Source organism: Amphibalanus amphitrite, unplaced genomic scaffold, assembly GCF_019059575.1.
Source record: "Amphibalanus amphitrite isolate SeventyFive unplaced genomic scaffold, NRLGWU_Aamphi_draft 000374F_arrow, whole genome shotgun sequence".
Taxonomy (NCBI): domain Eukaryota; kingdom Metazoa; phylum Arthropoda; class Thecostraca; order Balanomorpha; family Balanidae; genus Amphibalanus; species Amphibalanus amphitrite.
In genome coordinates, this window is record NW_024881868.1 from 435,704 (window position 1) to 462,826 (window position 27,123).

At 49.3% G+C, this 27,123-nt stretch overlaps 2 protein-coding genes across 5 annotated transcripts; one reads left to right on the top strand and one right to left on the bottom strand.

Annotated features, from left to right (window-relative positions):
• Positions 1–846: 846 nt before the first annotated feature.
• Positions 847–4,662, top strand: LOC122389842. The gene is made up of 2 exons (XM_043382273.1): positions 847–1,361; positions 2,754–4,662. The coding sequence occupies exons 1-2, from the start codon at positions 1,215–1,217 to the stop codon at positions 3,927–3,929; spliced, it is 1,323 nt and encodes a 440-aa protein (XP_043238208.1). The 5' UTR covers positions 847–1,214; the 3' UTR covers positions 3,930–4,662.
• LOC122389840 (pre-mRNA-splicing factor ATP-dependent RNA helicase DHX16-like) lies at positions 4,658–15,008 on the bottom strand. Of its 4 annotated transcripts, XM_043382269.1 has the most exons (6): positions 14,821–14,867; positions 14,693–14,785; positions 11,271–11,653; positions 10,846–11,057; positions 7,743–9,960; positions 4,658–5,214 (listed from the first exon to the last, which is right to left on the bottom strand). In XM_043382269.1, the coding sequence occupies exons 3-6, from the start codon at positions 11,627–11,629 to the stop codon at positions 4,797–4,799; spliced, it is 3,207 nt and encodes a 1,068-aa protein (XP_043238204.1). In that variant the 5' UTR covers positions 11,630–11,653; positions 14,693–14,785; positions 14,821–14,867; the 3' UTR covers positions 4,658–4,796. The 4 variants fall into 4 exon arrangements, with proteins under 4 accessions (XP_043238204.1, XP_043238206.1, XP_043238205.1 ...); XM_043382271.1 differs by having other exon boundaries at positions 14,693–15,008; XM_043382270.1 differs by lacking the exon at positions 14,693–14,785 and having other exon boundaries at positions 14,821–14,889.
• Positions 15,009–27,123: the final 12,115 nt, after the last annotated feature.

Sequence of the window (27,123 nt, forward strand, 5' to 3'; positions counted from 1 at the left end):
AAGACGCAGAACCGGAAATAGAGACCTACGTAAACAAGGAGCTGACTGCTCTGAAAGACAGGATAAAACACCTATCCGTCGATAAAAAATACGATTTTTTAGGGTAGGCGTTTAACCCAGGGGTGCGTTTTCCCCACAGTTACCCTACCTATTACGTTTTTGTGATGTTTTTTATATTCAATTTTAGTTAATATAAGAGTTATATTAACTTTTGCATTTAACTAATTTAAAAGTTATATCATTTAGAACTTTTTTCTAGAATGATATTACGCAAAGAACGCAAACCCGCAAAAAATGCACGCAGAAAACGCATAGTGTAGCCAGGCCTTTACGGAAAGCTGGCCTGTGCGTCCGTCCGCCAAGGCGGCGAACGGTCGGGACGGTGACCGGAAATGCGCGACAAACTAACACTCACTATGGCCGACAGACGGCAGAAAATATCGGGCTACTCACTCAACGTGTTTGTGCTTAATGCTTATGTCCCGACTAAAAACAAAACACTATAGGAGGATCTGTCGCCACAACTGGCTAGTGGTCAGAGTACTGGTGCAGCTTTGAACATCAACGTCTGCCATGTGGAATAAGGATATCCATACCATATCCATATTCACCAGAACCTGCCTGCAGCTCTCTACAAATTACGGAATACGGACAGCCGTTTTGGAGCACAGCAAGACGCATGATCCACTCACATTACACAGTTTCAGGGTGATGAGCATCATTTGCACAGGCCGCACAGCATCACAAAGGGCCGCGCAGAAGGCACGGTTTATCAAGTGTGACTCAACACCGCAATTCGCTCCACATATATATGCTGTTTCGTCGACCGGAAGCCGGATGGCGCCCACTGTCGGCCGCAGGGGGCGCCGGGACGGACGGACCAACTTCCGGTGGTCGCCTCTATCCGACACTGTCGATAAATGTGGTCGCTCGTGGTATCCCGGCAGTAGCTCACAGTCGCTCCTGAATCAGTGCAGTGTTACTGCGAGCGTATAACGTGCCAGAATCGGAGTGTATCAGTGTCACTGTGCTGCTGTAGAACGCTCCAAAGCCGCGGCGTCTCAGTGTCTCAGTGTTACTGCAGTCGTAGAACATCCCGAAGTCACGGTTTGGTAACACTCCGAGCCATTCACGTGTTGTGCTCTAGACTCTAGAAGAGTGAAGGGACCCCGGCCGGCGCGCGGTCGTCCCAGATCTTCTGCAGCGCGGCAACCATGCTCGAGCTGCCGCTGCGGGCAGCGCTGCTGGCTCTGCTGTGGGCTGGGGCTCACAGCTTAAGATGTAACACACCTAATGGCTGCTGTCGTTTCCGACGGGGTTCTCAAAACGGCATCGAGTGCGACCTTAGCATGCACAAGAAGGTGAATTCACAATTGCGATATTTTGCTGTAACATAAAGGGTGCCAGGAAATTATTTGTCCCTCCATCAGCTCGCCGCCTAGTTAATAAACAAAGAGCCCCTGGGTCATGGTTTATTTCGCGATAGTATCCCCCGCCCCGTCATACCCATTATTTCATCCGCTCTGGCATCCCAGAGCGGGTATGGGAACTATGGGAACTACATTTTGTGCGAGTTTCAGCTTGATCGGAGGTGTCCCGAATCCGGGCTGAATCCGGGCTGCGACGTATGGAGTGTCGTTTATTTGTACATTTTGCCCTGCTGAGGTCAAACGGGGTCACATATCGAGAGGCGGTTTCTAAGGAAAGTTACTACGGCCTATGAACTACCCGATGATGTGCTTTGATTTGGAATTCGGTCAATCCCTCTACTCGAGAACTGCTGTGCAAGTGTATTTTCGACATAGCCCACAAATGATCTTAGGTCATCGCATGACCTTGAGAGGTCAAATGGGTATTGAGAAAGTAAGATTAGATGCTTGCGAGTCGATTGGTGCCATTTTAGCGCTCTAGCTCTACCTACTCGGTAGGCCACAATCTGCTGTGCAAATTTTGGCCACGTGACCTTTGCTGACCTCTGTAGGTCAAACGGCTGGGAGTGTCCTCGAATGACTCGGACTGTGGATTGGGCATGTCAGGACCTACATGGTGTGCGAGTTTCAGCTTGATCGAAGGCGTCCCGAATCTGGGCTGAATCCGGGCTGAATCTGGACTAAATATGGGCTGTCTTGATGGACATGTGCCCGACAGTGTAAGATCCACAGAGGGAGCAGCTGACCTCCAAGGAGGTTCAGACAGGATATCAACTCGCTTGATGTCCCGAGAGCCGATGCCGCATTCTCGAAAGTGATCGGCCAAGGAAGAAAGCAGTAAGTGAAAAATCCACCCCTTTACTGGCTCGGCAACTCACTTGGCAGATTAAAAACTTAATTCCAGGTGGCCAAAACGGTAGTTTCTTCACTCAGCTGAGACGGAATACCTGACTTGTGCAAATATTTTCGTTTTTTTTTTTGTTGTTGTTGAAAGGCCAAGGTCTGGATTCGGAAAAATAAGTGGCCTAAAACCGGTGAGAAAACTAGATTTGGGGGTACCCTAGGTTGATCTCTTTTATGGTTCAGCCCCCCCCCCCCCCCAAGTCTGGAAGAAGTTCCCGCGCCACTGGGGATTATAGCTGAATAAACAAGGGGCAAATAATTTCTGGACACCCTGCACATACCGTTAGGATGATGCATTTTGCTTATGGGTGCCGGGTGGGATTAATTTCGAGCATTGATATGTACCTGCTTATCTATTGAGACGTTCGATTGTCAAAGAGATTGCATGATCTCACACGATCCTTGACATGTACTCTACAGGTTATGGACGTACCCAAGGATAAGACGTCTTCGAGCTATCAAGTACTGCACTTCACAAATGGCTCATATGGTGTGAAGGTGGAACACAACGCTTTGGACGGAAAGCAAGACGTTCTTTTGAAAGACCTGGACACTGCCATCTTCCTGGGTAGAGATCAAACACCAACCGTGCCGTCGCCGGTCGGCACCAGCGGCAACCTAACCATCGACCGGGTGTTGAAGGTCGAACTGCACCCGCACGCGCTGGACGGCTGGAGAGGCACCGACTCGGTGGTGCAGATCACCAACGTGGCCAGGTGCCGGGTGGACGGTAGCGCGCTGGCGGCCACCACCGTCGTGCGCCGACTTCTCCTGGAGAACATCACCGAACTGGTGCTGGCTAAGGGCGCCATCCAGGCCACAGTCGACGAACTCACCCTGCGCAACGTCACCGTCGCCGAGTGCGCACGCGGCGCGCTGGCCGGCCGCGTCGGCCGCCTGCGGCTGATCTCGGCCGAGGTGCGCACGCTGCGCTCCGGGTGTCTGCATGTGCTACCGGGCGCCAAGGAGCTCTCACTGAGGCACAGCCGGCTGGGCCGGGTCAGCGCAGACGCCATCACCGGGGCCGTGGACGAGCTGACCTTTCTCGACTGCAAGGTATTGGCCATCGACACCGGTGGCGTGCAGCTGAACGTGTCGCGGCTCTCGCTCAGGCAGACTGACATCGGCGACCTGTGGCCGGACTCGCTCTGGGTGAACGCCAGTAGAGGCCTCTCGGTGCGCGACCTGCGGGTCTCGTCCCGTCTGCACCCCGGTGGGCTGCGAGGTCTCCGTGCGGCGGGCGACCGTGGCACCGGCCGGCGGCCGGCGCTCAACATCACCGTGCTGCGGGTGGAGCGAGCCGACCCGGGATCGCTCGAGTTCGATGACAACACGACCGTCAACGTCAAGGAGCTGACATTCGACATACACAAGGAGTGCGAGAGGGGAGACCACCACCCGCACTCTGTGTACGTCCAGTCGGCGTGGCAGAGCGCCGGTTCGTCCGGTGGGTGTCAGTCCAGCATCGGCGACTTCTTCAGACCAATGTTCCAATGCGATTTCCAGAGAGTGCTGAACGAAACTGAAGGAGGACCCTGGAACACGGACGAGCAGAGGAACTCTTGTAACAGGGAAGCCTGCACCCTGCCGCCGTAATCAAAATCTAGGACAGCCGGCAAAACTGGCGCAGTCCGGTGCGGCGCGGAGATCGCGGGAGCTTTCTCGTTATCATGACGTTGAACCTCTGGAGTGGGCAGCGCGCCACCGGTGCTTTCTCCACTAGCAAGGCTGTGCTGCATCGCCGTTACTGCAACTGAGCATGAAACTTCAGGCCCAGGTGTTAACTGTTAACTGTTAAGCCAGCATTGTCACAACTGTAGCGGCAGACACGTGTTCTGCATTATTTAGCTTCCAGTTCAGAGCAAGATCGGCCGCAGCTGCACACGGTCGACCCCCGGCGAGCCAACAATCATCGTCGAGCCCACTCCTGCTCGTCCTAACACCACAGCTCGGTGACAGTCGGCCTGTGCACCAGCGTCAGATTTCATTGCGCCCGGATGCGCGTCAAGGGATGGAGAAGTTAACCATCACTTCAACGAACACCGGCAAGTAGCCATACTACCTTAACTCCCTTAGAACTGAAATCAGTTCCGCTTCACAACAGAGCGATGTGCGAACTTCTGCCACATTTTCACTTTATCCTTATGAGTATGGATGGCTCTGCGTTGGCGATGATGGGCTGACATTGCGCAGCAGAGCATCGATATCTGGCGACAGGTATTTTGAAATATACCTAAGGTTGACAATAATGACTCTCTGATTCACACATTCTATGCCTCTCCCACTTCCCTCCCTCCCACGCTTTCGACAATAAATGCCTTGGATATGATTTGCGTTTGTATTCAACCAACACACTCAGTAATAACAGATCACAATGACAATAACACGTGATAGTATACAGATGGCGATGATCCCATCCCTCCCTCCCAATCCCTTCCCCGTATGGTCCCTGTCCATCCCTCGTCACCGCTCGAGCTCCACCTTCGACTTGCCCCTTCCCTTGGGCATCTTCTTGTTGGTGGAGTCGTCCAGCTCCTTCCCTTTGTAGTAGTGCGGCGCCACCTCGCGCAGCCAGACGCTCTCGATCTCCACGATTTGCCGCATGAACTCCTTGGTGGTGAACACCAGCTCAAAGTAGATGACCCAGCGCGGCAGGTCCTCGAACAGACACGAGTTGGGGTGGATGTGCACCGTCTGCGACTGCTTCACCGTCTGGTAGCCGCCGGCCTTGGTCAGCCGAGCCGTGTGGTAGAAGAAGCCGGCCGTGATCGCCTTGCGGATGGCCGTATTGTCGTCCTTGTTGGCCGAGACGAGCGGCACCTCGATCCTCTCCAGCATGCTGGCCAGCTGGTCCCGCACGTCACGCGCGCGCTTCATCGACCTGGGGGACGTAGGTGAACCGTCGGTCAGTAATGTGTACAGCCGCAGCTAGAGTGGGAGTGGGAACAACTAGGGCGTGGGCGGGCACGCAATAGGACAGCACAAGGAGTAGCAGAGAGACACAATTAGCACTGAACGGGAAAAGGACAGGGCCAGTGCTGGTGCGGGATCGGGATCATGAATCAAAGACGGTACTTAATGCAGCGGTAGGCCGTATTCGGCCCAGAGAGCTTTAGTATGAACTATCCATAACATATTCAACAACGGAATAACACCATCGCCGGGGAAGAGGTGGTCTAAGGTCTAAGACTTAAGTTGGTTTTCCAGAGTCTGTGAAAGGACTCAAACCAGAGTTAATTCACCACATGCTACCTGACCATTCAGTGACTGAAGCAACAGCGGTCAAACTCCGAAACAAACACGTTTATCCCACCGTAAAACCAGTCCAGTTGGACCAACGATTGAGGTCAGACGTTCGATACGTCACTACACCATCAGACCGCGAGACTCTGAGGTGCGGGCTTTATCGCACCGAGACGGAGTCCGCAGACACGATTTACATTTGCAAGCTCCGCGAAACCTGAATGGCTTCCATGAATCGATATCGCGGCATGTCGAGGTAGGTACTGAATTTAAGACGTTACTGTTTCACTGGATAGATCAGACAAGCTTGGTCGCAGAACATAACTATACACGATTGGAAATAGGCAAGGACCATGCCACCATGGTCAGCCCACGCCCAAACTGCGCATTTCTATAATGCTCCTAATTGTAACGGGAGCAGCTTTGATTCCATTGAGTCCGAAAGTGTTAACTCGTGCAGATCGACTGAAACATCAATGCAGCAGCAGTCACATATTTCCCCCGTAATCGAGTTTAGTTTATAATTTGAACAGGCATTCACATGATGCCCTCCCAGAAACAAAGGCTAGGAATTAAACTACGCTTCGCGGCAGAGAAGCAGCAGTTGCCTCGCCTAGCCAACGAACTTTGGTTAATGTTCCCGTTGGCCGCTCGCTGAAAATGAAACCCGGTGCAAAATCAGTGCACATACGATTGTTGGCATCGAAACATTCATCGATTGCGAGCACTCGCATGTTGCTGTCCGTACTGCCTCAAAGTGTTACCCGCAAACGCAGCCGTGTCGCGTCCCCTCAGGCCGCACAGGAAGCACAAACCCCTGATACAAAATGCGGTCAGTCACAAACTGCGCAACGGCACAGGACGCTGCAGACTGATATGGCCGCAACATTTCCAGCCTTCCAGAGGGCAGTGGATGCTTTGTGATGGGTAATGGCTCTGTTCGCGACCTGCGCCTGAAGGAGTGCACTAATTTTGTTCATATATTGTAATCCAGATGAGGGATCGGTCCTGCCTTTACCCGCCTATAGCCCAATGATTGGGCGCGATGCATCCCCAACCTAATGTGTGTGGATGAGGCATAGTTTCACTTCCTCTCAAGGGTATATTAAGAGGACGCGAGATTCCATCCTCCCCATCCCAGCTCTTACCCAGCTCATTCGGGTCCCCAGTGAGCGGTGAACGGCAGAGGCAGTAGCGATGTGACAATCGGATCAGAGACATTCATCGTTTTTGCTCAGTTCCATAAGATCAATACTCAGCTACAGCATGAGGAAATATTCATAGTCAGTGATGACGTCTAGACTTCAGTCATTGTTAACGTATTGCAGCTCGCAACGCAGTAAAAAAAAAAGTATTGATAATGAACACAATGCAAGTAATTTAGCGCGACAACTGGCGGCAAGTACCTACCACACAGCATCTGCTAAGAGAAAAAAACAGCGTCCATGGATACTTACCTGCCCTTGTTCCGTCAGACTGGCAAGTGGCAACACTGTCATTAATGATAAATACCGAACATTCCGATCCAGCGATGGAGCACCACAACTATGCAATAAAACCAGTATCCGGGAGCAACAAGAGTACAATTTACAACTAATTTAATCAGGCAGGTTTTTGATGAAAAAAGATCTTAGAACAGCAAAGCGTATCGGAATATTTTTATTGCACTTAACCCTTGCAATAAAAAAGATTAAATGACACTAAGAAACAAAAAGAAACGGAAACCTTTCCTACATAGCCAAAAAAAAAAAAACGAAACATACGTAACCATATACTTTGGTTAGCAAGAGAAAGTACGAAGTATTTCCACAGCTGCAAGCTATGGCCTTAAGAGCCCCGGCCCCGGCCCGGTAGAAAGGAGCGACGCCGCCTTCTCTGCGATCTCTCTCGCCTATCATTTTCAAAACCCAAACCCCCTGTTACGAGCGACGGTCACCATTATCCCAACTGAGCCGCTCTCACAGCACAGGCGGTGCGATGGGAGGATATAGGGCTGGCTGGGTGACCTGCCCTTCAGGGTTGGCGCAGCAGCGGCGCAGCATGGTGGCTGCTGAAACCAATACCCCAGCCTCAAATTCCTAATCTTCCACCGTTCTTCGGCCACCTTGTTAGACCAAAAGAGCGCGACCCCTCCCCCCTAAAAACTGAAGCCATGGCGCCACTCACCGGTACTGGATGAAGTTCTCATAGCACCACTGCGTGCTGAAGTCGGTCTCGGCCCATTGTTCGTACACGTTCAGCAGCACCAGGTGGTCGCCGCCCGGCACGAAAAAGTTCTTCCTGGCCGTGTCGGCATGCACGGCCTTGTCCTTGGGCCGGTAGAAGACCGAGTTGTTGACGGAGAGCATGGCGGCAATGGTGACCACCTCCTCGGAGCAGTGGTACTTCTCCGAGGCGATGATCATCTTGGAGAGCTGCGGGTCGACGGGCAGCTCGGACATGCGTCGGCCGAGCGTGGTCAGCTCGCCCCGGTGGTTGAGCGCGCCCAGAGCGTACAGCTGCTCCAGCGCCAGCATCAGCGTCTCCTGCGGCGGCGGATCCAGGAAGTCGAAACTCAATAGGTCGTCGATGCCCAGCGACTTGAGCAGCAGCACGACGCTGCCCAGGTTGACGCGCTGGATCTCGGGCACGGCGTTGTCCTCCAGCTCGTGCGCGTACGACCAGGCCGTGTACAGACGGAAACACTTCCCAGCGGCGACGCGTCCGGCGCGGCCGGCCCGCTGGTTGGCCGACGCCTTCGAGACGGGTGTCACGATCAGCGACTCCATGCCGGTGCGGGCGTTGTAGCTGTTCTGCTTGGCGAAACCCGGGTCGATGACGTAGATGATGCCGTCGATGGTCAGCGACGTCTCGGCGATGTTGGTGGCTAGGATCACCTTGCGCGCGCCAGGCGGCGTCGGCTCGAAGATCTTGGCCTGCATCTCGGAGGGCAGGTTGGCGTAAATGGGCAGGATGATGAGCTCCTTGATCTTGGAGCCCAGCCGGCGGGTGCGCTCCAGCAGCAACTCCTGGCACGTCTCGATCTCCTCCTGGCCAGTGAGGAACACCAGGATGTCGCCCAAGGGCTGCGTCACATGGATCTGTAGCACCGTCACCACGCACGCGTCAATGTAGTCGGCCTCGGGCGCCTTCGTGTAGTAAATGTCTACGGGGTAGCGACGGCCCGGAATCCGGAAAATCGGAGCGCCGTCGAAAAAGTCGGCGAATTTCTCGGCATCCAGCGTGGCCGACGATATGAGCAGCTTCAGGTCCTTGCGGAAACGGGCGATGTCCTTGACGAGTCCAAAGAGCACGTCTGTGTGCAGGGTGCGCTCGTGGGCCTCGTCGATGATCATCACGCTGTAGGATCCCAGGTCAGGCTCGGAGAGGAACTCTCGCAGCAGCATGCCGTCCGTCATGTACTTGATCCGGGTCCGCTCCGACGTGCAGTCCTCGAAGCGAATGCTGTAGCCGACCTCGTTGCCGAGTTTGACGGCGAGTTCCTCGGCGACACGGGCAGCCACGGACATGGCTGCCACCCGGCGCGGCTGGGTGCAGCCGATCTTCATGTCGTTGTCGCAGAAGCCGCTGTGGTAGAGGAACTGCGGGATCTGTGTGGTCTTGCCGCTGCCCGTCTCGCCCTCAATGATGAGCACCTGGTGGTCGCGGATCGCCTGGATCAGGTCCTCTTTGAACGGGAACACTGGCAGGCTGCGCTGACATTCCTCGATCTCCTTGGCCTTTTTCTCACGCGCCGAGAGCACCCGCTCGGCGTCACCCTCCAGACGCGCGCTCACCGGACCGTCGGCCTTCTTTTCTTTACTCTTCTTTTTCTTTTTCTTCTTCTTTTTCTTGCCATCTCCGTCGTCCTCGCTGCCGGAACTGCTCTCCAACGTGCCCGGCATCTTCATGGCCTGCACAAACTCGACAGTGTCGTCCAGCACCAGATCGTACTTATTTTCGGGCTCGCGGGCGCGCGCGTCTCGCGCGCCGACCCGGTACTGCGCGGCCTCCAGCTTCTCCTCTTCCCACTTGCGCTGCTCCGAGTTGGGCGCTTTCTCACGTGCGTCCGTCTCCGTGTACTTCTTGGTGGGCTCCTCCTTCATGTCCTCGGGCATGTGGTACCGCTGCACGCGCTCCAGGTCGCGCGCCTTCTCATGTTCTTTGGCCAGCGACAGCACGCGCTTCTTGTAATCTCTCTCACGTTTCTCGCGCTCGGTCAGTGTCGACTCCTCGAAGAGATACTCGTCGTCGGCGATGTCCGCCTCGAGCTCGGCCAGCTTGTCCTCCTTACGCTTGGAGAGGTACTTGCGACGCGCCTCGAGCCGCAAACGGGGCACGGCCGCCGCGCGGTCCTCCGACTCCAGCTTCAGACGTTTGGCGGCCTCCTCGAACCCGCGCCGGTCTGCGGGGGTGGGGGGAGGGGCGTCAGGCGACGGGGCAACTCAGGGCTCCGCGGAAATAACAGACACTTAGCCTCGACTACAGCGGTACCCACTGAGGCGTGGTCTGTAATAGGATTATACATTGAGCTCTTTGTGCTTCAGTCGCAACGGTAATCATAGAGCGTACGGTCGATAATTTCGCTTCAGAATAATGAACTAAACTGGTCTCCATCGGGGCGAAGTTAACATAAAATTACGCTAGTTTCCACCATGTGATAGAATATCAGTGAGCCCCAATTCGCATTTTAGATGCATCACCACCAATGCTGGCAATTTAACGGTGGCGCACGTCAATTTCACTAAAATATCGTGGCATGAAACAGCTTGTACTCTTTTGGACAGAAAATCTTGAAATAATTTAATGATTCCAGAAAGCCTATAACATAGCTTGCCAACAATTTCCAGGGGATAAACCAATATCAAACTACGATGTGCAATATGTATCTATTTTTTATCCAGCACTAACTTACGCAGGTTTAGCGCATCGCAATATTGTAAGTTAAAATAAAAAGCCCACGCAAAATAATAAGTGCTCTGGCGACCAGCAGCTTGAGTATAGTCTGAATGTCCACAGCTATTAGACCGACAGCTGTCCGCTGTCAGAGCGACCCCGCTGCCAGACTCAAACCGAGCACACCCCACACCACTGAGTTGGAACGAGTGTGAGGACATTCATCCCATCAGAACTACTGGCCGCTGGAACCCTTGCTTTGAAACTAATAGCACGCGGACACAAAATAGCAGCAGCCTCAGCTTTCAACGCGGTGAAAGAAACAACAGGCCCAGTCCACGCACTCCGAAGTCATCCTTCATACAGTTTGCAGGCCCTGTAACGATCATCTTACCGGACTTTTCCGCGACCTTCCTCGTTTTCTCCTGGTCGCGCTTTTTGATCCGCTCGGTGAGGGCGTCCCGCTCCTTGAGGTCGTTCAGCCGGGCCCGTTCCTCGGCCTCTAGCTCGTCCTCGGAGCTGGTGGCGCCGCCTGGCGTCGCAACACTGACGCCGCCGCGAGGCCGCTCATCGGCTGACTCGGAGCTCGACGACTGCTTACGTTTCCTGTCAATGACAACAGCCGTGTGCGTGTCAAATGAGGGGACAGTACAATTAAAAATTGCAGCATGAAAATGAATATCGACTGATTTTCATGCGTGACAATTGACTGATGACAACTTACATTCGCAATATATACAAGGAGCGCACATTTCAACTTAAGACAAGATAAATTCAGAACAGGCATAATGAGCTGACGAACCATTCGACCCCACAGACCTGATGTGCTTCCTCTTCTTGTCTGCCTTCTGGGCGGCCGCCGGTGCCGGCTCATCGTCGTCGTCGGAGAGCAGCCGGTACTGCTGATTGCGGCGGTACACGTCGGCCAGCGCCGCCTCGCGCGCGCGCTGCGGCTTGGCAGTGCCGGCGGCGGCGCGCGGCACGCGGCCGTGCAGCTGGCGCGCGAACGCCTCCACGCGCGCGTCAACGTCGATGGTGCCCGTGTCGCGGATTTTGTCGATCAGCTGGTCGCCGGAGGCGCTGCGCTGCGCCAGCTCGATTAGGAACTGGCTGACGTACTTGTCCGAGAGGCCGAGCACCTCGTGCAGCTGGTCGTCCACCCAGGAGCGCAGCGACATGGCGGCACTGGCAGACCGGCTCGGCTGGGGGAGAGGGGCCAGTCAGACATCGATGACAACAACAAATGAAACTAAATAAGAATGCATCCCCCCCAGTCCATTGGCTGTTGTAAGTGTCCAATATTATCTTTCCATATTTGACCCTTTTTTCTTTTTACGAGTTTTACAAGTACCTAAGCTTCCATGCATAGTTACTTCCAACCCGCTGCTCGTGAATGAACAAAATGCCAATTCAAGCTTTATATACTGAATTGATTGGCGAGTAGAATACCTACATTTTATACTAAACTTTGCCATTTTCACTTAGCTGGATTATGGTTAGTTACCAGGTACACTTCACTTCCTGGTACAGTCTGAACTTACCACTCAACAGCCTGGCTCAAAAGCAATTCACAGACACCTGTTCAATGATATTGTGGAGAGATTTGCAATGACAATCATTATTTTAGGACACTAACTGGATGGCCAACTGCCTATACCCTGCACCTGAAGTAAAGTGAACAATGATGCTGCTAAGAGCAGAGACGAACTAACTTTGACCCATGGCAAGAACAATATTATCCTCGAAGGTTGGGCTCCACTCCAATAAGGTCAGATACCTATTTCAGCATCAGTAGGCATGGATGAAAACTAACAGAAGTATGTAACAAGTGAACTGTTAAGCCTTACACCTTTTTCCAAGGAGTAAACAAATCATATGCTGATGATTCCTATGCTATCTATGCTTTAACCCTCGCCGGCACAGGCCATTTTGAGTCCTTCGACGGCACAAGGGGGGGGGGGGTACGACCCCCCCCCCCTCGCGTTTGGCCCCTGATGGAGCTAGAGCTTCGCGGAAAAAAACGAGCGTGTTGCCCATCACGAGAGGAAGCCAATGACACCCAATTTTAAGCTCCTAGGTCATCGGTTGACCTTCCAGGTCAGGTCAATGACCCAAAAATCGGGAATATCGGGACCTGTTAGAAAGTCGTAAAGCGTGGCTACTAAGAAGTTTTCCGGGGTGCTGATCACGAATATCATATTAGTTTTGATCACAGATGATGTCGTTAAGCGTTTAGACCAGGTCGGGTCAGGTTAGGTCAGGTCAACGGGTAGGGGTCGTGACGGGTATTCGTAGTACCTGTCATCCGCCTCTGACAGCTTCGTAACATGTTACCATGATGTTACGAAGGCACCAAAACTACTTCGTAAATGTTCAAATGGTTGCTAAATTCGAATTCAGCTCCAAAAACTAGCCTAGAAACATGTAAAACTCGAAAAAGTGAGCCGAGGTCACCAAAGGTCAATGACCTGACCTGACCTTCAGGTGACCTTGACACCCACCCTAATGCATGGGAGCAGCATCAAATCACATGTTTGAACGTTTCAAACCACGAAAAGTTTGCAAACGCGCGGTTAATGCGAGCCGACATACGCTGAATCGCGATTTCGGCCAAACATGGTCACGGAAAAGAGGTCACAGGTCAAAGGTCATTGGGGTCAGGGTCATGAAATTTTCAGGGTAGGTGTAAAATTGATCAATGCAAAGGTACTGAAGGTTTCGTCGCGATCGGCCGCATTTTACGCGAGTTATTCGCGAAAACCCTTAGGGGGAGTTGCATCACCCCCCCCCCCTGTGCCTGTGCCAGCAAACATCCTTCTGTTCAAGTGTTTTGAGAACACCAGACATTTTCCAAAAATAATTATTTGGAAACTAGTTAGTGGTCAGCACACATTGGGATTGGCTGGTGAATGATGTGCTCAAAATTATGTGAATATGACGCACACTATCTTACAGTTATGATAGTGTGAATATGACGCACACTATCACAAGGTATCACTTGTGTGACTTAGATTTCATATTCTAGTGGTGAATCATAGTTGATACTTGATATCTGAATCACAAATATAACCCAGTCTTGTCAGTGCTGTTGTTTACTTTTCCAGTGTTGTTAAAGGAAATAGTTCACTTTCCTGAAATTAGTTCTTTGCAATGGATTTAGGTATGATTTATGCTCAAAATGATCAGCAAATAAAATAAAACTTTTTTATAAACAAAAATATATTTCAACATAGGAAGAACTACAGGAAATAGTTCACTTTTAATATGAGGTTTTGAACTGGAATAAAATTTTGTAGCTTGAGCTAAGACTAGCACAAATCAGAAGCTTTTACTGACCAATGATCACCTTAGATGATGATTTTTTTTATAAATTTAGCTCGAATGTTTGAATGGGCGCATTGACAGAGCCCGAGCCCACGCTAAGCAGAGCTTGTTGCGTAGACCCCGACCCCTACCGTCCAATCGCGCAATTTCAATTTCGGGTAACGGGAGAATTTAGATGCCAAAGCTTAACGTGCCCTTCAAAGCCGGACACGGCCTGTCCCACTCAACTGACTTCAACTGGCTGTGGCTGCTCCCACCAACCGCAGAGTCGCAGACCATCCCCGTCAGGAGTCTCAAATGTCGAGCGCCAGAGCGTCTCGAACCCGGGCTCTCACTACCGGGAGTCCAATGCTCTACCAACTGAGCTACGGGACAGGCAAAAGAAAATGGATGAGAAATGGATGATATTCCATTTCTCGTTCCAAAAAGAGCGCCTTGCAGAGGAATGCGTGCCTTGCTGAGGAATGCAGCCGTCATCATCAGCCAATCAGCATGCTGCTGCTTACAGCCAATAGGTTTGTACTATGCAATTAGCAATATGATTGGTCAACGGGTTTGAGGCTTCCGTGTCAAACAATAGTTTATATAGAATATAGTTCAAAAATAGGTATCACTTTTCTCAAATTTGATCTTAATCTTTTCTAAAAAGACAAAAGATAAGATATTGAATTGTTTCAAGTAGACTGTACTAATATATGCAATTACATGTGATTCATGATTTAGAGTATAAATTTCCAAAATCATATGCAAGTATTTAGCAAGGGTAGCTGAAGACAGGTGAAGAGAAGGTAGCATGACCACTGACCAGTTCAAAGCATTTTTATTTTGAGAAAAAATGAGCATCCTAGAACAAGAAAGAATTTAAACAAGCATAACAATAAGTGCAAGGACTGGGACGGAAAGACCTGGACATATACCTTAAAATGCTTGCAACGCCGACAGCACTTGCTACTCGGAACACCTCTAAAACTTTCCAATTTCAGAAACCAATCAATCCAAAAAATTTCGGTCTGCCAAACTTTCCAAAAAAATCCAATTTTCAAACCTGAAACCCCAAGCGCGCAAAGGAGACTGTGCAATGTGCAATAGTCTTTCGCCGAAAACGTTGCCACGATCGATAGCAAGAGTGTTCTATATAGGTTGTCGCCGGGGCCCGGAAACTAGCATGGCCCCTGCTCATAGATAAATGGCCCTGGTTATTCCAGCTGGAGACGAAAGCAAAGGCATAAGGGTAAAAAAAACATTCAAAAATATTTTCAAGCATAAATTGAAACACGCATAATACTGTTTAGTCTCCTAACAATCTACTCTGATATAACCTCTCGCTACTGCTCGCATAGGGCATTGCTGCTCGCTTCGGGTTTTCGAACAGAATCTATCAGCTGAAGCTTGTCACTGCTGCGTATTTTTTGAAACATTTGAGAGATACCATATTAGGATTTGGTGCCTTTTATTAAAGTTTTTCCTTTCATTGACGCTTTCAGTTTGTGCAGTAATGTTGAGCATTCACCAGGGCCCAGGGCAAGGAATCTTGCCCAGGGCCTCCTCTAACCCGCTGGGGAGGGGGCAGAATCTGCCCCCCTCCCGTTTTTCGCCAATAACTTCTAAACGCGTTACGCCAGCGACGTCAAACTTTCAGTACCTTATCATCCATCAATTTGACACGTTCCCTGAAAATTTGAGCGAAATCCGTCACAGAAAATTTTTGAGAAATTGACGTTTTAGTGACGTCATGTCCGCCATTTTCGCTTAAGCCGCACGGGGCTGGGGGGGGGGGGTAAATTTTACCCCCCTCGCGAATTTTTTGCAATATCTCAAAAACAGCGGCGCACAGCGCCGCCAAACTTTTAGTACCTTTTCTTACATCAATTTGACACGTTCCCTGCAAATTTGAACGAAATCCGTCGGAATTTTTTTTTTGAGAAATTGACGTTTTAGTGACGTCATGTTCGCCATTTTCGCCTCATAAACGGCAAAACTTCAAACGCCGCTAACATCTTCATTTTTAAAGGAATCAAGACGTAACAAAAAAGGTTATACGTCATTCTACTTTGTCTATCAAATGGCTGTCCCGGTTTTTTGAAAATTTTGGATTTTGGCCCAAATTTTTTCAAAAAACTGACTTTTTTGGGAAAATAGTTATAAAATCCAAAATTTTGAGTGTATCGAAAAAAAAATGGAATATATGTCAGAGAAGTGGTATATGTGCACCTGCCACCTACATACCAATTTTTAGAAGAATCGGTTCAAAAATGTGGGAGTTATTCAAAATTTTATGACGTCACGACACACAAAAGTTTCGAAAAATGAATTTTTTGGAAGTTCTAGACCTCGTACGGACACAAAAATAGCACCATTCGATTCGCCATGAAAAACTGCATCAGATAGACACCTTTTTAGGCCTTAAGAACCAACTTCAAAATTTGACCTCACTTGACCTGACCTTGACCTGACCTCGACCTGAAATTCATCCAGAGGTGGTCCATATCACTTATTGAGTGTGCCTATTGAATTCTTTGAGTAAAATGACCCATAAAACATGTGTCGCACATGCCCTTTTCTATATTTTGTTTTTTGGTGACCTGACCTGACCTGACCTGACCTTGACCTTGACCTCTGAATGATATTGTATGCAACGCATATTGTCTTGGTAGCCTAAGAACACGTTTTGGGCAATCAGTCTCAGTCGATGACTCCATTCTTCGGCAACTACGGTGCAAGACCGATACTGTAGAAACTTGCAATTTGTACCCTTGACCTGACCTTGACCTTGACCTCAAACTTTAAATTAAGTACATGTTTTTAGTTGTTCGTGATGAGATCTTTCGATTGGCGTTTGAATTTTCCAAATCGGACCATTAGTTCGGGAGATAACAGGGGGGTAAAATTTACCCCCCCCAGCCCCGCGCGTTCGGCTGGAGACCCCAGCCCCGCGCGGGTTAAACGGCAAAATTTCAAACGCCGCTAACATCTTCATTTTTAAAGGAATCAAGACGTAACAAAAAAAGGTTAGGTATACGTGATTCTACTTTGTCTATCAAATGGCTATCTCGGTTTTTTGAAAATTTTGGATTTTGGCCCAAATTTTTCAAAAAACTGACTTTTTTGGAAAAATATTTATAAAATCCAAAATTTTGAGTGTATAAAAAAAGGAATATATGTCAGAGAGGTGGTCCATGTGCACCTACATACCAATTTTTAGAAGAATCGGTTCAAAAATGTGGGAGTTATTCAAAATTTTATGACGTCACGACACACACAAAATTTTTAAAAATGATTTTTTGGAAGTTCTAGACCTCGTACGGAAACAAAAATAGCACCATTCGATTCGCCGTGAAAAGCTGCATCAGTTAGATACCTTCTTAGGCCTTAACAACCAACTTCAAAATTTGACCTTACTTGACCTGACCTTGACCTGACCTCGACCTGAATTTCATCCAGAGGTGGTCCATATCACCTATTGAGTGTGCCTATTGAATTCTATGAGTAACATGACCCATAAAACATGTGTCGCATATGCCCTTTTCTATATTTTGTTTTTGGTGACCTGACCTGACCTGACCTGACCTTGACCTTGACCTTTGAATGACATTGTATGCAACGAATATTGTCTTGGTAGTCTAAGAACACGTTTTGGGCAATCAGTCGCAGTCCATTCTTCGGCAACTACGGTGCAAGGCCGATACTGTAGAAACTTGCATTTTGTACCCTTGACCTGACCTTGACCTGACCTCTGACCTACTTAAGCAAAAAAATTGGGCTCTTAACCCGCGCCCTGGTGGGGTCTGTTTATAACGCGACCTGGTGGGGGGGGGCTATTTTTTGCCCCCCCCCCCCTCGTATCTCCGAAACTACTGGACGGATCCGCAAAATTCAAACGGCATTCGAAAGGCCTGTCAAATTTGTCGAAGAAAACCAAATTTCATTGACCTCAGGGTCACCGATGACGTCACAGGTCAGGTCAAAGATGAAATGTTTCACCGTTCACGGGTCTTCTAGGGAATGCGCTATAACACCGAGGAAAACGCATTTTGTCGAGAATCAGCGATAGGGCGTCAGTTACCTAGTAGATATATTGCTATTAGAGGTCACTGACAATACCAGGCCAGGTCACAGGTCAGGTCACCAAGGGTCACAGGTCAGGTCACATGAGCCCAACTTTACTAAGGTTGTGTGATGCATGTTTTATGGCCAATTTTTCATTTCCAACTCAATGGTGCTGGTTATAAGACTATCAGGTACGGCTTAGGTCACTTTCTGGTGAAGTGCAGGTCAAGGTCAGGTCAAGGTCAGGCAAAAAAAGGTCAAATTTTAAAGTTGATATTTTTGCATAAAATGGGTATTGATTCGATGCAGCTCGTCACGACGTCATCAATTTTGAACATTTTTTTTCGCTATAACTTCGCCAAAAAAAGAGGTATCAATCTCAAATTTGGTATGTGGATGGAAGGCGGTAAGGACTATCACATATATTCCGGTTTTTGCGGAATTCAAAAAACTTTTTGGATTTTTCGATTATTATATCAAAAAAAAATATTTTTTTGATTTTTTGGGGTCAAAATCCAAAAATTTCAAAAATCCGAGATAGCAGTTTTGTAGCCCTGTCCATTCTACAGCTTTTATGTCCTTATCATTTTTCTGCATTGGCAAAGCTATAGGCCTGACAGCTCTTCCCGCGAAACCCTTTTTTGGGTCGAAAACGGCAGAAGATGACGTCACTCTGACGTCATTTCCGGCCAACCTATCATAGCCTTTGGAAAAGTTTTTGGTCACAATGTGTAAAATTGATGTCCGGGAGGGTACTGAAAGTTTGGTGACGATCGGCGCAGCGGTTCTGGAGATATATCGAAAAGTCTGGAGGGGGGCAAAAAATAGCTCCCCCCCCCCCACCAGGTCGCGGGTTAAGATCCGCCTTGTTGAGAGCTTTCGATTGCCGTTTTTCCCGTCTTTCTACGACCATCGGTTCGGAAGTTAGACAGGGGGTGGCAGAATCTGCCTCCCCCCCCCCCCCCCAGCAGGGCGCGTATGGCTGAATAGCCCAGCGGGGCGCGGGTTAAGCGTGCTCTAAGCAAGTTTTACGGAAGGGCTCACCCCAACACTATAGCCAGCCTAGGGTTCCCTCAAATCGTTGAATCCTCAAATCCCCAAACACTTGATCTTACATCAGAAGCGGCGGAACACCTTCAATTAAAGGGGGGCACTGTCGACTTTTGGTCCCATTCTTTCCATGCAACGCCCATAGGGCTAACGTTAAAATGTCAAAATCAAAGATGGCACGGTGCCCCACTCCCCAGTGCCCTCCCCGTTCCGCCGCCTATGTGTTACATGCATCCTGACCCGATCTTAGCTCGTTTACATTATTTAGTACATGGTACATACTACATAGCCTATGCCCGTCTACATTCTACGCAGGAAAATGGGGACCGAAACAGGACCCATCGTTCATGGAACCCTGAAGCACCAATTCTCCCACATTTGCGTTTTTCCCAGCCGCTAGCGTACCTATAGAATGGTCTTTATTTCTATGGTCTGTTTGAGCCTACCCCAAGCTGTTCGACCCGAGCGTCCATCCGACCTCTCTTTCTCCGTCATGAATGCGAGGGGAGCCTTATACATAATATTGATTCACTTATTCCGGCTCGTTTTTCTGGCTCCAAAACATGACTTTTGATTGGCTATGAATATCTTACGCATATCGGGACATGCATCTAGGGTAGAGTGGGGCAAAGCGCCCAGGGCGGGTAAAACGCCCACCCCTCTTACCTATTTGTAAAATGCTTGACTTTTTAACCCTCGCCGGTACAGCCCATTTTCTTTTCTTTTTTTGTCATTGGACGGCACAAGGGTCAGGTCATACTTTGTACGGGGGGGGTCGTACTTTGTTGGTACGACCCCCCCCCCTCGCGTTTGGCCCCTGATGGAGCTAGAGCTTCGCGGAAAAAACGACCGTGTTGCACGTCACAAGAGGAAGCCAATGATACCCAATTTTAAGGTCCTAGGTCATCGGGTGACCTTCCACGTCAGATCAATGACCCGAAAATCGGGAAAAGCGGGACCTGTTAGAAAGTCGTAAAGTATGGCTACTAAGAGGTTTTCCGGGGTGCTGATCACGAATATCGTGTTAGTTTTGATCACAGATGATGTCGTTAAGCGTTTAGACCAGGTCGGGTCAGGTCAGGTCAGGTCAATCGGTAGGGGTCGTGACGGGTATTCGTATTACCTGTCATCCGCCTCTGACAGCTTCGTAACATGTTACGAAGGCACCAAAACTACTTCGTCAATGTTTAAATGGTTGCTAAATTCGAATTCAGCTCCAAAAACCAGCCTAAAAACATGTAAAACTCAAAAAAGTGAACCGAGGTTACCAAAGGTCAATGACCTGACCTGACCTTCAGGTGACCTTGACAGTTGACACCCACCCTAATGCATGGGATCAACATCAAATCACATGTTTAAACGTTTGAAACCAAGAAAAGCTTGCAAACGCGCAGGTAATGCGAGCCGACATACGCCGAATCGCGATTCCGGCCAAACATGGTCTCGGAAAAGAGGTCACAGGTCAAAGGTCATTTGGTTCAGGGTCATGAAATTTTCAGGCTATAGATGTAAAATTGATCAATGCGAGGGTACTGAAAGTTTCGTCGCGATCGGCCGCTTTTTACGCGAGTTATCCGCGAAAAACCTTAGAGGGGGATTGCATCAAACCCCCTCCCCCCTAGTTGCCGGCGAGGGTTAAAGATTCCTTAAGATAGCCATTTTCAAGAACATGCAGGGATCTCCTTTTACTCCCTTTTTTGGTTCCACAAGTGGACTGTTCTGGTCTCTGGACGTAAGATAAAGATTATTATATTTCTGATTTTTTTAGGAATAACATGCTTTCTTTCTGCTAAAACTTTGTCTGATAGAGATCAACCCGCGCACCGACGGGGGTCTGCGCCAACTTCGTAACGACGGGGGGGCGGATGACCGCCCCCCCCCCCTGAGATCTCCAGAACGAAGCAAGATAGCGACAAGCGGTAAACGGCATCGGATACGCACGGACAAGGTCTACAATTTCTGCAAGGGTCATTTTCAGGTCAGGTCAAAGATGACGTCACAGGGGTCGAAAAAGTCAAAATGGCGGCGCTAGATAAGGAGAGAGTTTTTCTCGCATAACTCTCGAACTAGTCATGATAGGAACAAACTAAGGGCATCATCGTGATCCTCTCGTCAATCCGCATCGAATGCTATATATGTTGACCTCTAAAGGTCAAGGTCAAAGGTTGACCTCAGGTCACGTGACCTCGAGGTCATCATGTATATCATTCGATGCGTCTTGACGAGCTGAACACAATGAGATCATCTGCGCGGCTGTATCTTGTTCCTGTACGGAGTTATTGGCAAAAAACCTTTAGTGACCTTTGATGACGTCACATGACCTTACAGCTGCACAACAGCAAAACAAACCTCAAGGTAGTGAAGGTTGATCGTATATGAAGTCATGTATGGTATATGCGGCCATTACGACCCGTTTTAGTGGTAAAAACAGGGAGTTGATTTTTCCCCCATTGACTTATAATGGGGAGGTCGCGAAATTGACCTGACCTTAGGTCACCGACATCAAAATTCCGAGATATACAAATTGTAGCTACTAATGACCTTATAACATCCTGCGACTTTCAAAGGATTACGACATCTACTGTAGCTCTGGCACGGTGACAAAGTTGCAAAAAAGTGACTTGAGGTTGGGTCATTCAAAGTGACCTGGTGACCTGACCTTGAAAGTTAGGAGGTTTAAACTTGCACACCATGTGTAAAATTGATCAGAGAATAGTCGTACCCAATTTCGCGGCGCTACCCGCCGCAGTTTTCCCGCTATCCGCGAAAAACCTCAGGGGGGGCGGATATCCGCCCCCCCCCCCTCCCACCGTCGGTGCGCGGGTTAAAGAAGGCAATGCAATTTCGCTATGTCGAGCCTGTAATTTAGGAAGCTACGCTTTCAGCATTTATCTATTTGCAACACAATCGTGACCAGCTTGATTTTGGTTGGCTTTGTCTTGAATGTGCTGTTGGGGGTAATACGCCCACTTTGGCCGTTGGCGTGGGGCAAAGCGCCCATCATGGGCCAATGGGAGTTATACAGCACGGCTAATTGCGAGCATTTTGGGCTCGAAGTGATTGGCGGGATCCGAATTTCTAATGCTCAGGATTCTTACTAAACATGAAATTTTCTGTATAGCATCGTCTGGAACGATTTATTCGCAAGGCTCCCCAAGGCAGTGACAGGCGTTGACTGAATAAGGAGTGGAGTCGCAACAGCAGTGTTTCAGATGTTTTTAATGGTGTAACTCTGTCGAGTTGAAGTTTAACCCTAGAACGCCTAGGGGGGGGGGTGTATCAACCCCCCCCCTGAGGTTTTTTCGAAGTGCACGCTAAACGGCTTGTCGTAGCGGGCTGAAATTTTCAATACCCTCTGGGGCAACCTTTGCGCATCTTTTGCCGAAAAAAATTGATCGGGTCATGTCAGGTCACGGAGTTATGACGTCATAAGAGGTACATCCTCCGGCCGGATTTTCACAAACTGAGTGCCAACGCCCGAGGTTTCCTGCCGGTGGTACGGACATCGGTTGATGGATCGTGATGAAACTTCCCATGCATGTTGGGGCAAGTATTGGCTATCATATGGTATAAGAGATTTGACCGGGTCAGGTCAGGTCACGGAGCTATGACGTCACAAGAAGAACAGCGTCCGGTACTATTTTTGAAAAGCGCCCGAACCACTATTTTGCTAATTCTTGTCACCTCAATGGGAATATGCAGCAATATTAGCTTCTATAGGGAGCAAATGGACCTCCCAAATCCAAAAATACAATCAGATTTCAAAAATTTAAATATTGATTTTTCGAATTTCTGCCGCCGACTGTGACCTTGCCGACTTCCGGCGCTCCCAACGCGCCATTTTTAGAGCTAGGGAAACAAAATACATACCAAACGATAGAGAATTGATCAAGGAACACGATAGTGAAGGTTTCAAGTCGATATCTCCCACCGTTTTGCCGCAATCGCCGCCGAAAGTTGAAAAAAGTCTATTTTTCCGAAAATTTGACCTTTGACCGGTCAAAAGTAGGTCAAATGTTGACCTAGGACCAAAAAATATACCACCAATCGCGAGATCTCGTTGAGAGCAATCCGTTGGTTTTTTCCGCTAAGCTCTACGACCTTCCGTTCCGAAACGCCAGGGGGGGGGGTCATAACAACCCCCCCCCCCCCCCTGGTCGTTCGTGTTATGAGAAATGGCCTGTTCGTGCGAGGGTTAACAAAATAGGGAATGGATGAATGTTACATTATTTTATCAGAGTATCAGAAGTGTGATGAAAAATCCAGGACTGGGCGTTATGCCCCACTCATATGGGCGTTATGCCCCACGGGTGGGGCAAAACGCCCGATTTGCAGTCCTCTCAAACCGAACGGCATATCTAAAAAACTATACATGCCACATGCTTCTTGTGTGTTATTCGAAGAAAGCCTAGGCAATGAACTACCATATCAGCTACCAAGTTGTCCTTCACATTTGTAAGATAAAGAGATACTGAGGCTGGAAAGTTAGGGTGGGCGCTTTACCCCACCCTACCCTATTCTGGTGACTCGTGCCGCAGCTGACTAGGTAATGGGTTTATCGGGCAGGCCGCTTTCGTCGGGCTTCAATTCCCGCTGCCCATGGGCACCATGTCGGTCTGACTGGCCAGGGTCTAGGACTTGGACCGAACCACGGGAGTAGGAGACAATCAGTGGTGAATGGTGATGCAAACTGATATACCTAGTATTAGTGCGGGTCGGCACTTGCCAAAGCAGGCCAGTGGGAGTGTTTATGTCCCTCACAGCCCTCTACGCTCAGCTTCTGTACCTACCGTGTTGCGAAAGTTCGTCCGACGTTCGTCTAAGATAACTGTCCATTTTGGATGCGTAAGGATATCAATTTTGGATACAAGGATCCATGAGATATAATGATCAATTTTGGAGGATCATTGATCACAAGGATGCGTCTAAAGTAATTGTAAGGGCTCTCTGTCCAGTTTGGGTCAGGTCAGACGGGCTAAATAAATTATGTCGTAGTATCGCTTATATACGAGTATGCGTGGTAGTTTCACGATGAATAGATTCCCACGTCTTTTCCTATAAGCTCCTCACTTCAAAGTGTGTTGTTTTCATGCCAAAATCTGGTATTTATGTAGTTAACCCGCGCCCTGGTGGGGTCTGTTTATAACGCGACCTGGTGGGGGGGCTATTTTTACCCCCCCCCCCTCGTATCTCCAAAACTACTGGACGGATCCAAAAAATTCAAACGGCGTTCGAAAGGCCTGTCAAATTTGTTGCGGGAAACCAAATTTTATTGACCTCGGGGTCACCGATGACGTCACAGGTCAGGTCAAAGATGAAATGTTTCACCGTTCACGGGTCTTCTAGGGAATGCGCTATAACACCGAGGAAAACGCATTTTGTCGGGAATCAGCGATAGGGCGTCAGTTGCCTAGTAGATATGTTGCTGTTAGAGGTCACTGGTCATACCAGGTCAGGTCACAGGTCAGGTCACCAAAGGTCACCAAGGGTCACCACATGAACCCAACTTTACTAAGGTTATGCGATGCATGTTTTATGGCCAGTTTTTCATTTCCAACTCAATGGTGCTGGTTATAAGACCATCAGGTACGGTTTAGGTCACTTTCTGGTGGAGGTCAGGTCAAGGTCAGGTCAAAAAAGGTCAAATTTCAAAGTTGATATTTTTGCATAAAATGGGTATTGATTCGATGCATCTCGTCACGGGGAGTCTAATGGTGGTCTTTGTTTTGCGCTACGAGGTCTAGAATTGCTGAAAATTGAGTTTGAAAATTTGACGTCATCAATTTTGAACAGTTTTTTCGCTATAACTTGGCCAAAAAAAGAGGTATCGATCTCAAATTTGGTATGTAGATAGAAGGCGGTAAGGACTATCACATATATTCCGTTTTTTTTCGAAATTCAAAAAACTTTTTGGATTTTTTGGCTATTATATTCAAAAAATCTATTTTTTGATTTTTGGGGGTCAAAATCCAAAAATTTCAAAAATCTGAGATGGCAGTTTTGTAGCCCTGTCCATTCTACAGCTTTTATGTCCTTATCATTTTTCTGTATTTGCAAAGCTATAGGCCTGACAGCTCTTCCCGCGAAACCCTTTTTTGGGTCGAAAACGGCAGAACATGACGTCACTCTGACGTCATTTTCGGCCAACCTATCATAGCCTTTGGAAAAATGTTTGTTTGGTCACAATGTGTAAAATTGATGTCCGGGAGGGTACTGAAAGTTTGGTGACGATCGGCGCAGTGGTTCTGGAGATATATCGAAAAGTCTGGAGGGGGGGGGGGGGGGCAAAAAATAGCCCCCCCACCAGGTCGCGGGTTAAATCAATCTGATGGGTAGCCTGTAGGCGCTTAACTCAGACAGATGTGCTGTTTGTGAGCCAGGTGACGCTGACAAATTCGCTCCCCTTTTACGGGCGCGGCGCAACAGGCAAAGTAACTCGCCCGGCGGCGCTGAACTGCGAGTGCCGTGTCACCGACGCTATTCATTGCCGGCGCCGCCCCCCATCGGCGAGAGCTGCATAATTAACGGGCGCTACCGACGCGGCCGGGCGGCTCCCAGCGTCGGGCCGACGCGCGCGCCGCGTCTGCCGCGTCGGAGGCGGCGGGGAACGCGGCGCCATCCGCCCACACATCCGGCGTGCACGGCAGACATAGCGGCGACGGTATGTGTCCTGAATACGCCGGTGATATGTCACAAATGTTCGGACACTTGGTCAGTCCCGTGAGTGAGGATGAGCGAGGATGGGGCAGAGGACGACACGACACTTCGTGGGCGGAACACTATGTAGGGTGTGATAATGCGATGCATTGGGACGAACGGTGGGAAAGTGAAAGTCATGCTGTGAGTGCCCAGTTGGTATGTTGGGATTAATGAAACGATATATGGTGGGATGCACGCATGGTTGAACTAACAGTTGTGATGGGATGACCCGTATTGCGAATGGATACCATGAAACGGTTTGATTTGGCATGATTGTAAATACACGGTGGATCATGCCGACGGGACAGTGCGATGAGGTTGGTCAGCAGAAGCCTATGCTAGTGGGACGTGGGGATGGTGGGATGATGAGAGACAGTGGGTGAGTTGTGGGACACATTGGGACGGATGTGTATTGTGTGGGACATCGGGGAGCGGCGGGACGCAGCGGCACGCCCACCAGCCGCCAGCATCCCATTTCGGCGGCGGCCCGCCGACGGTCGGTCTAAATCACTGGACAGGCGCCTTGTGGGCACCACGCAGTGATAAAACGGCCTGCAAATCGTCCCCGGCCGACCGACGCCGACCCTGCGACCTGTTGCTGACACGTGACCCTCACGCGGACTAAATCCCAGCCGGCACAGCTCACTGCCGGGCGCCGAATGGCTGCGACCCGTGCACAAGCATATCCCACAGGGATATTTTGATACAGGGTAAATCCTGAATACTGAGGCGACAGGCCAGGCATGGAATTCCTACGAATTAACAATACTGGCCCTCACATGATTGCACAATAGGTCACAGTGTAGCACCTACTACTACCCACGTGACATATAGGGTTATGCGAGCTATCAGGATGGCATATATAGGTCACGCAGATTAGCAGGACGCGTATGACTGCGACCGAGAGGACCTAACAGGGCGACATCCGGTCAGTTGTGAAGGTTCTTCGCCGGCAGTCGGCACATGCTATATCAAATGGGATCAACTAGATGGGTGTAGCAGCCGCTACCTCATGCCAGGCTTCACCTCCTTTCCACATTGATAGCCCAGATAAGGCATGCGATTAGTTTCCATTTATCTAAACACGCTATCCAGGAAGCTTTTGTAGATTTCATCTTTGGATCTCTGACCACTTGCATTGTTATGCCTCAAAGCATCTTATTCACTTGCTGGCCGCCTATAAAGATGTTGTTTGCTTATTTACAATAGCGTCTTTAGTGCTGTTTAACAAAGATGATGCCTCATATGATCTTCATTTTCAGAAATTCTTGCTACTAATGCACATACCCATGTTAAAAGTTATTCCTAAAAAGATGTAAGTAGCCTGGTCGTTTCCTTATCTTTCCATTTCATTTCCTACAAAATCTATACGTAACCGGCAAATTCAATTGGCCGTAGTCCTCATATATGCACTTAAACAGATTTATCAAACATACCATAATGTGAAATCAAACAATAAAATAATACAGAAGGAGCATAGCAGGCTTCGAATCATGTCACAGACGGACGACTGAGCAAAACGGCGTTCGAGCTGTTGCTTTCTCGGGTCAAT